We start from the raw sequence: 10190 nt of genomic DNA on the forward strand, positions 1-10190 counted from the left end.
TCAAGCATTGAAAGTAAAATAAATAAATTATTGCTGATTTATGACACCTTTTTTGAGCGGGTCCCTTTTGGGCATACTTGCCAACCCTCCCGAATTTTCCGGGAGACTCCCGAAATTCAGCGCCTCTCCCGAAAACCTCCCGGGACAAATATTCTCCCGAAAATCTCCCGATTTTCAGCCTGAGCTGGAGGCCACACCCCCTCCAGCTCCATGCGGACCTGAGTGAGGACAGCCTTTTCTTTATGACAACAGGGTGACAAGAACTAAATCATCCAGACTAGAGATACATTGTATTATTATGTTTATCTTACCTAAAATACATATATTTATTAATAAAAAAAATAAATAAAAAAATACATTTTTACTATATTTAGCTAAAAACATCAAAATTAATTGTATTTTTATTTATTTTTTCTGACTCCTTATTACATCCAGCCATAGAATTATATATTAAAATAAACATATTTGAAATAATTAGTTTTAAATGATCATAATAATTAATTTAAAATGACCATATTTAATTATTAAAATAATTGCTTGTTTATCAACAACTTTAGCATTTTATTCATTACATTTTGAAGCTCTCAGAAGCCAAGTTATGTTATATTCCTTAAGATTTATTTATGCAAGTTTCAATTATATCAATTACCTAAACACAGTTTTGTTTGCATACTTTCAGGATATATATATATATATGTATGTATGTATGTATGTATGTATGAAATACTTGACTTGGTGAATTCTAGCTGTCAATATACTCCTCCCCTCTCAACCACGCCCCCCCTCAACCACGCCCCCGTCCCGACCACGCCCCCCCACCCCACCACCTCCCGAAATCGGAGGTCTCAAGGTTGGCAAGTATGCTTTTGGGTCCGAGGAGTAAGTGTGTCTTGTCAGTCTTAAGTTTGCTGAAGGCGTAATGAGCAATAGATGCACACATCATGCATAAAGAAGTAATTATATTCACAAAGGTAGTGGCAATGTGGTCATATGTGTATACATTATTTCCGTTTCAGAGTAGTGGAGCGAGGGCGTGACAAGTGCGGTCAGTACTGGCCGATGGAGGAAGGCAGAACCGAGCAGCACGGATGTTTCCTGGTCAGGAACACACGCATCCAGGTGTTCCAGGACTTCAAACTCTCCCATTTGGAACTCTACAATACTCAAGTGAGTTAGTACTTCTGCATCATGGGTCAGCCATCCGCTCGTTATTGTATTTGGGAGTGTTAATTAAACCGTCACTTATCAAAAGAAAAGAACATACTTGTTATATCTGAGAATAATGTACACTCTCACACTGTATTGACTAGCTTGGTAATAATCTACCTTTTAGTTGGGTAACCAAACAAAAACATTAATTGTCCGCTTTTTTTTTTGTCTTAGTCTGGGGAGAGACGAGACGTCTGCCACTACCTTTATGTCAGCTGGCCAGACTTCGGGGTGCCCAAAAGTGCGTCCGCCATGTTGGACTTTCGCGAGCATGTACTTCAGAGGCAGGACGCCGCCGTCCAGAGTCTGGGCTCCGGTTGGAACGGGGATCCGGGGGGCCCTCCTGTGGTGGTACACTGCAGTGCGGGCATCGGCCGTACAGGTAACATAAATTGTGCAAGTCTTGTCGAAATCTTTTACAAGCACTCAGAGGGCGGCTCGTAATGATTAACGATATATGAATATACCGTATTTTCTGGACTATAGAGCACACCGGTATATAAGCCGCGCCCACTATCTGCTGTAGGACATGGGCATTAAAAGGGTAGTAAAACATGAAATTACCATATTTTCTGGACTATAGAGCACCGGTATAAAAGCCGCACACACTAAATTTTAGTAAAAAAAATGTTTCCATATTTTAGCCGCAGATATATACGTTGTGAAATTAGTTATTTACACAGAAAAATTATGTACATGTTTATTTACATACCTTAAATGTTTCCAAACAGTGTCTAACTTGGCAGTAAAGTGACTGATCTAACAAAACAGAAGTCATGGTAATGGACATAGACATCTTATAAGTAGACGCAGCATTGGCTGCTGTGACGCGAGAAATTGGGCCGCCATCTTGAAGTGGTGATGAGAAGCCGGCGAGCAGCCTAAACTGACAGTCGACAGGTAGAAAAAAAAGATGGTGTTCAGCGTTTTCCTGCTCAAATGAGCGGACTGTTGAAAATAGGAGTCGGGGGATTACTTTTCACAAGTAAGATTTAACATTAACGTACTATTTGTTGTGTTTTGTGAAAAGAATATTACCACAGAGTTGAGAAGGAGCAAAGATCTTCAATAGTACTGAAATCGTAGCCGCTAGCAAACAAGAGTATGACCATAATAGAATTGCTTGTCAATGAAATCAATTCAATTAAAAAATGTCATACTTGAATAACATAAAGTTGAAATAAATGATGAAGATAAAGATTGTAAAAGCCAACGGGTAAAAGTTAGGACCACAGTCCAGATTGTTAGCTAACTAGACAATCAGATGGACAGTGGCTATACAGTATTATACAAGTTAAAATTTAGTCTAGCTTCAAGTAACAATATTCAAATACTAACATTGTTGGGTAATACAGAATTTGGTATTATTCTGAATCCAGTGAAACAGATTGGTGGTTTTAGCTGATATAAAGACTTTCAGGTGTTTATGTTGAAGTATTTGGCAGACGCTTTTATCCAAAGCGACATACTTAAAAAATGCATATAAAACAATCACTGTAAACATTATCATTTAAGGGAATAATGTACCGTATTTTTCGGAGTATAAGTCGCACCGGCCGAAAATGCATAATAAGGAAGGAAAAAAACATATACAGGTAAAAGCCAGTAAATTAGAATATTTTGAAAAACTTGATTTATTTCAGTAATTGCATTCAAAAGGTGTAACTTGTACATTATATTTATTCATTGCACACAGACTGATGCATTCAAATGTTTATTTCATTTAATTTTGATGATTTGAAGTGGCAACAAATGAAAATCCAAAATTCCGTGTGTCACAAAATTAGAATATTACTTAAGGCTAATACAAAAAAGGGATTTTTAGAAATGTTGGCCAACTGAAAAGTATGAAAATGAAAAATATGAGCATGTACAATACTCAATACTTGGTTGGAGCTCCTTTTGCCTCAATTACTGCGTTAATGCGGCGTGGCATGGAGTCGATGAGTTTCTGGCACTGCTCAGGTGTTATGAGAGCCCAGGTTGCTCTGATAGTGGCCTTCAACTCTTCTGCGTTTTTGGGTCTGGCATTCTGCATCTTCCTTTTCACAATACCCCACAGATTTTCTATGGGGCTAAGGTCAGGGGAGTTGGCGGGCCAATTTAGAACAGAAATACCATGGTCCGTAAACCAGGCACGGGTAGATTTTGCGCTGTGTGCAGGCGCCAAGTCCTGTTGGAACTTGAAATCTCCATCTCCATAGAGCAGGTCAGCAGCAGGAAGCATGAAGTGCTCTAAAACTTGCTGGTAGACGGCTGCGTTGACCCTGGATCTCAGGAAACAGAGTGGACCGACACCAGAAGATGACATGGCACCCCAAACCATCACTGATGGTGGAAACTTTACACTAGACTTCAGGCAACGTGGATCCTGTGCCTCTCCTGTCTTCCTCCAGACTCTGGGACCTCGATTTCCAAAGGAAATGCAAAATTTGCATGGTTGGGTGATGGTTTGGGGTGCCATGTCATCTGCTGGTGTCGGTCCACTCTGTTTCCTGAGATCCAGGGTCAACGCAGCCGTCTACCAGCAAGTTTTAGAGCACTTCATGCTTCCTGCTGCTGACCTGCTCTATGGAGATGGAGATTTCAAGTTCCAACAGGACTTGGCGCCTGCACACAGCGCAAAATCTACCCGTGCCTGGTTTACGGACCATGGTATTTCTGTTCTAAATGGGCCCGCCAACTCCCCTGACCTTAGCCCCATAGAAAATCTGTGGGGTATTGTGAAAAGGAAGATGCAGAATGCCAGACCCAAAAACGCAGAAGAGTTGAAGGCCACTATCAGAGCAACCTGGGCTCTCATAACACCTGAGCAGTGCCAGAAACTCATCGACTCCATGCCACGCCGCATTAACGCAGTAATTGAGGCAAAAGGAGCTCCAACCAAGTATTGAGTATTGTACATGCTCATATTTTTCATTTTCATACTTTTCAGTTGGCCAACATTTCTAAAAATCCCTTTTTTGTATTAGCCTTAAGTAATATTCTAATTTTGTGACACACGGAATTTTGGATTTTCATTTGTTGCCACTTCAAATCATCAAAATTAAATGAAATAAACATTTGAATGCATCAGTCTGTGTGCAATGAATAAATATAATGTACAAGTTACACCTTTTGAATGCAATTACTGAAATAAATCAAGTTTTTCAAAATATTCTAATTTACTGGCTTTTACCTGTATAAGTTGCACTGGAGTATAAGTCGCATTTTTGGGGAAATGTATTTGATAAAAGCCAACACCAAGAATAGACATTTGAAAGGCAATTTAAAATAAATCAAGAGTAGTGAACAACAGACTGAATAAGTGTACGTTATATGAGGCATAAATAACCAACTGGTATGTTAACGTAACATATTATGGTAAGAGTCATTCAAATAACTATAACATATAGAACATGCTATACGTTTACCAAACAATCTGTCACTCCTAATCGCTAAATCCCATGAAATCTTATACGTCTAGTCTCTTACGTGAATGAGATCAATAATATTATTTGATATTTTACGCTAATGTGTTAATCATTTCACACATAAGTCGCTCCTGAGTATAAGTCGCACCCCCGGCCAAACTATGAAAAAAACTGCGACTTACAGTCCGAAAAATACGGTAATACAAAATATCAATACAAAGTTTCAAGACAGGATAAACTCTCTGCTGCTGCAGCAACAGAGATACAGTCTATAGGTCCCTAAGATATATAGATATCTAATGTATTCATACATTGTTCATGTAGGACATACGCATGCATATATACCGTATTTTTCGGAGTATAAGTCGCACCGGCCAAAAATGCATAATAAAGAAGGAAAAAAACATAAGTCGCATTTTTGGGGGAAATTTATTTGATAAAAGCCAACACCAAGAATAGACATTTGAAAGGCAATTTAAAATAAATAAAGAATAGTGAACAACAGGCTGAATAAGTGTACGTTATATGAGGCATAAATAACCAACTGGTATGTTAACGTAACATATTATGGTAAGAGTCATTCAAATAACTATAACATATAGAACATGCTATACGTTTACCAAACAATCTGTCACTCCTAATCGCTAAATCCCATGAAATCTTATACGTCTAGTCTCTTACGTGAATGAGATAAATAATATTATTGGATATTTTACGCTAATGTGTTAATAATTTCACACATAAGTCGCTCCTGAGTATAAGTCGCACCCCCGGCCAAACTATGAAAAAAAACTGCGACTTATAGTCCGAAAAATACGGTAACCTAATCATATTGTTTCTTCAACTTAAAAATAGTTGACAGTTTTTTTCCCCCCCTTCTCTGGGATTATATTCCCAGTTTTGATCTCGGACGTCTGGTCACTTATAGCATATAAGAATATTCTATTACTGTTAAGCAAACTATGAATAATAAAACGTGTCCTTTATCATAGCTACACGTATGACAAAAAAACGTGTGAAAATCAGTGGTATTCAGTGAGGTAAGATGAATTAAATGTGCTGACAGTTCATTGTTCCTGCCAAATGAATTGCACTGAGTGGAGCGGATCACCACTCCAAGATGGCGGCCCCGCGTCTCATCAGCGCCAGTAGGCAGTAGCGCTCCATGCTGCGTATACTTATAAGATGTCTATGGTCATGGACCCGCTAGCTGCGGAAGCTGAACAGACTCCATAACTCCACGGTGACGTTTTGGTGAATTTACTGAGGAATTTGGGAAACTGAACCAATACAAAAAGAATGGCATTGTAAGTTAATAACACTAACGTAGACAACTCAATCATGTTAGCATATTAGCTATTGCTAACGACGCTGGCATCATTACATTACGATAGCACGTACAAATATGCATGAAAACACTCCTGCAGACATCACACATGGGACGGTTTCGTAAGTAGCAATTGTTTTAGTTATATTGTAAAACTTACAAACGTCGCTTGGAGTGACGAATGAAGAATCCACACGAGTAGAAACTCTACGGACGGCTAGAAGACGGAACGGCACTTCTACTTCCGGTTGAAATTACTAAATGAAAGGACACTCCAGCACCTGCAGTGAGCAAACTCGTCCAAAAGATGGTGCCATAGCGGAATAAAAACAACACATTTTCAATGTATTTGCTCTTTTTTTTTTTCTTTTTTTTTTTTTAACTATTTGCATCATAGACATCAGTAAAGAAAAATCCCTAAATTAGCCACAGAGTTTTATAAGCCGCAGTGTGCAAAGCGTAGGAAAATTGGTAGCAGTTTATAGTCTGAAAGTTAACCTCTTAAGGCCCAAGCTGTTTGTTTACATGCTTTTTTAATTTCTCTTTGCTATTTGGGCTTATTGGACCCTAATTAGAATAAAAACTAAGTATCATCTTCTTCTTTTTTTTTTAAGAATTTATTAATCAATCAAACAAAACAATACACAACAATACCATAATAATGCAATCCAATTCCAAAACCAAACCCGACCCAGCAACATTCAGAATAGCAATAAACAGAGCAATTGAGAGGACACACAAACACGACACAGAACAAACCAAAAGTAGTGAAACAAAAATGAATATTAACAACAATATCAATATTAGTAACAATTTTAACATAGCAGTGATTAAAAATCCCTCATTGACATTATCATTACAGACATGAATAAAATAATAATTAAAAAAAAAAGAACAATAGTGTCACAGTGGCTTACACTTGCATCGCATCTCATAAACTTGACAACACACTGTGTCCAATATTTTCCACAAGGATATAATAAGTCATATTTTTGGTTCATTTAATAGTTAAAACAAATTTAAATAATGGATCCCATATTCCAATATATGACTCATTATTATCTAAACTAAATGCAGTTCAAAAAAACATCTTTTGATATGATGTACTTAGACTTAAGTAACAAACGTGTACCGTATTTTTCGGATTATAAATTGCTCCGGAGTATAAGTCGCACCGGTCGAAAATGCATAATAAAGAAGGGGGAAAAAAAAACATAAGTCGCACTGGAGTATAAGTCGCATTTTTTGGGGAAATGTATTTGATAAAAGCCAACACCAAGAATAGACATTTGAAAGGCAATTTAAAATAAATAAAGAATAGTGAACAGCCTGAATAAGTGTACGTTATATGAGGCATAAATAACCAACTGGTATGTTAACGTAACATATTATGGTAAGAGTCATTCAAATAACTATAACATATAGAACATGCTATACGTTTACCAAACAATCTGTCACTCCTAATCGCTAAATCCCATGAAATCTTATACGTCTAGTCTCTTACGTGAATGAGATAAATAATATTATTGGATATTTTACGCTAATGTGTTAATAATTTCACACATAAGTCGCTCCTGAGTATAAGTCGCACCCCCGGCCAAACTATGAAAAAAAAATGCGACTTATAGTCCGAAAAATACCGTAATAAAAAATATCAATACAAACTGTCAAGACAGGATAAACTCTCTGCTGCTGCAGCAACAGAGATAGTCTATAAGATATATAGATATCTAATGTATTCATACATTGTTCATGTAGGACATACGCATGCATATATACCGTATTTTTCGGAGTATAAGTCGCACCGGCCGAAAATGCATAATAAAGAAGGAAAAAACCATAAGTCGCATTTTTTTGGGAAATGTATTTGATAAAAGCCAACACCAAGAATAGACATTTGAAAGGCAATTTAAAATAAATAAAGAATAGTGAACAACAGGCTGAATAAGTGTATGTTATATGAGGCATAAATAACCAACTGGTATGTTAACGTAACATATTATGGTAAGAGTCATTCAAATAACTATAACATATAGAACATGCTATACGTCACTCCTAATCGCTAATTCCGATGAAATGTTCTTCCTTGGTGTCGCTTCTAAACAACTCTGCCAACTCCAAAGGGAGACAATGCGCCGTAATGTATTAATCATTTCACACATAAGTCTCTCCAGAGTATAAATCGCACCCCCGGCCAAACTATGAAAAAAAAACTGTGATTTATAATCCGAAAAATACGGTACTTCATGTTTAGTGACATGCTAATTCTTATTTTTACACTTTTTTTTGCCAAATTCCATTGTATGTTATACTCTTCTGACACCACCAGATGGCAGTATAAATGTCCACATAAGTGGCCATAAGACCCCAATTCAGTAGTGTATACAATTTTAAGATAGATTTGCTGACATCTGCAGAAACCCTGGATTGGCTAATGAAAGTATCTCTTTTACCGTTTTTTCCCCCCGCCGATATCGACTTCCTCTCCTATCCCCGCCTCAGGCACCTTCTGCACACTGGACATCTGCCTGTCCCGGCTGGAGGACATCGGCACAGTGGACGTGCGTCAGACAGTGCGGCGCATGCGCACGCAGAGGGCCTTCAGCATCCAGACCTGGGACCAATACTACTTCTGCTACACCGCCGTCATCGAGTACGCCATGCGCCGGGGCAAGCTGAGCCCGGTGCAGTGGTCCGACTCGGACATAGAGACGGACAGCGAGTGAGTGACGCGTCCCAAACGACGTGGTCCGACCTAAGCCATTAGCGCGGGCGTCGTGTTTTTGCTCCGGATGCTGCGATACTTGCTCGTCCCTCACGCCAACTCAGAGAGAGACAGACAAAGTGCTTCCTGGGAGTGGAAATACAGGAAGTGGAGAGTGCGCGCTGCATCTGTGATCAATTCCTGCCAATTTCAGAGTCAAAGCGCAGGGGAGCTGGGCCCGACCTGCACTTGTCTTCTTGACAAGAACCTTGTAGCATTTTTCTATTGACTTGCACATGAGGAGTGGCAAACCTGAAGCCGCCACGACCCTCATCCAGGTTCCTCTCCGCATCCTTCTCAGCCTCAAAACTATTCCTCCACGTCTCAGATCGTCTGGATTTCTATTGGATTATTTGATTTTCGCCCCGTGTTTTTCCTTCATATGTAGACTAGACTTCGCAAAGCCAAAGTCATCCCCTCCAATGGTTGGATGTAGTCCTTACTCAGACTGAAACATGTATATTCTTGTAACGTACAGTCCGTTTATACATCGTTGTGCAGAATAACCTCTTGGAAGAAGTGCAGAAATGCCTTGTTTAATATTTTAGGCTGTAAGAAAAAGAGTTGTATCGGAAGTGATCTCATGCCAAGTCTGACATCTTTACTCTTCGTTCATTTCACATCATTTGGCCTAGAAGTGTTTCTCCTCTTTCTGCATTGAGACATTTTGCCTCAGATAATTGTGCCTTCAAATTTTTCTTGTTTAATGTTGCAGTACAACAGGTATCTAACCGGCCATTGGTCACGGTTTACCTGACACATGAAACGTGACAAATTAGGGGGTGGATACCTTTTGCCTTCAGTGCTGCCGCTTAGAAGTAATGGGACATACAGTAGGAAGGGGATTCATATGGCCTTGTTTGTCACGGTTTACCTGACACATGAAACGTGACAAATTAGGGGGTGGATACCTTGTGCCTTCAATGCTGTCGCTTAAAAATAAAAGGATATACAGTAGGAAGGGGATTCATATGGCCATGCTTGTCACGGTTTACCTGACACAAGAAACATGAACAGTTGGGGGGTGGATACATTTTGCCTTCAGTGCTGCCGCGTATAAATAATAGGACATACAGTAGGAAAAGGTTTCATATGGCCTTGTTTGTCACGGTTTACCTGCCACATGAAACGTGACTAATTCTGGGTGGGCATGTTTTGCTTTCTGAGCTGCCACTTAAAATAGAACATACAGTAGGAAGGGGATTCATATGGCCTTGTTTGTCACGGTTTACCTGACACATGAAACGTGACAAACTAGGGGGTGGATACCTTTTGCCTTCAGTGCTGCCGCATATAAATAATAGGACATACAGTAGGAAAATGATTCATATGGTCTTGTTTGTCACGGTTTACCTGACACATGAAACGTGACAAATTGGGGGGTGGACATGTTTTGCCTTCAGTGCTGCCACTTAGAATAGAACATATAGTATAGGAAGGGGATTCATATAGCCTTGTTTGTCACGGTTTACCTGAA

The 10190-nt window shown here is 39.0% G+C and overlaps 1 protein-coding gene across 1 annotated transcript in view; it reads left to right on the forward strand.

Annotated features, from left to right (window-relative positions):
* Nucleotides 1–9674, forward strand: part of ptpn9b (protein tyrosine phosphatase non-receptor type 9b) — a 44807-nt gene extending 35133 nt beyond the window's left edge. Inside the window, exons 11-13 of the mRNA XM_061977029.1 lie at nucleotides 1017–1167; nucleotides 1384–1591; nucleotides 8452–9674. Of these exons, the coding sequence (XP_061833013.1) occupies nucleotides 1017–1167; nucleotides 1384–1591; nucleotides 8452–8675 (583 nt within the window). The 3' untranslated portion in view covers nucleotides 8676–9674. The remainder of the gene's footprint in view (nucleotides 1–1016; nucleotides 1168–1383; nucleotides 1592–8451) is intronic.
* Nucleotides 9675–10190: the final 516 nt, after the last annotated feature.

Source organism: Nerophis lumbriciformis, linkage group LG16 (assembly GCF_033978685.3).
Source record: "Nerophis lumbriciformis linkage group LG16, RoL_Nlum_v2.1, whole genome shotgun sequence".
Lineage (NCBI taxonomy): Eukaryota > Metazoa > Chordata > Actinopteri > Syngnathiformes > Syngnathidae > Nerophis > Nerophis lumbriciformis.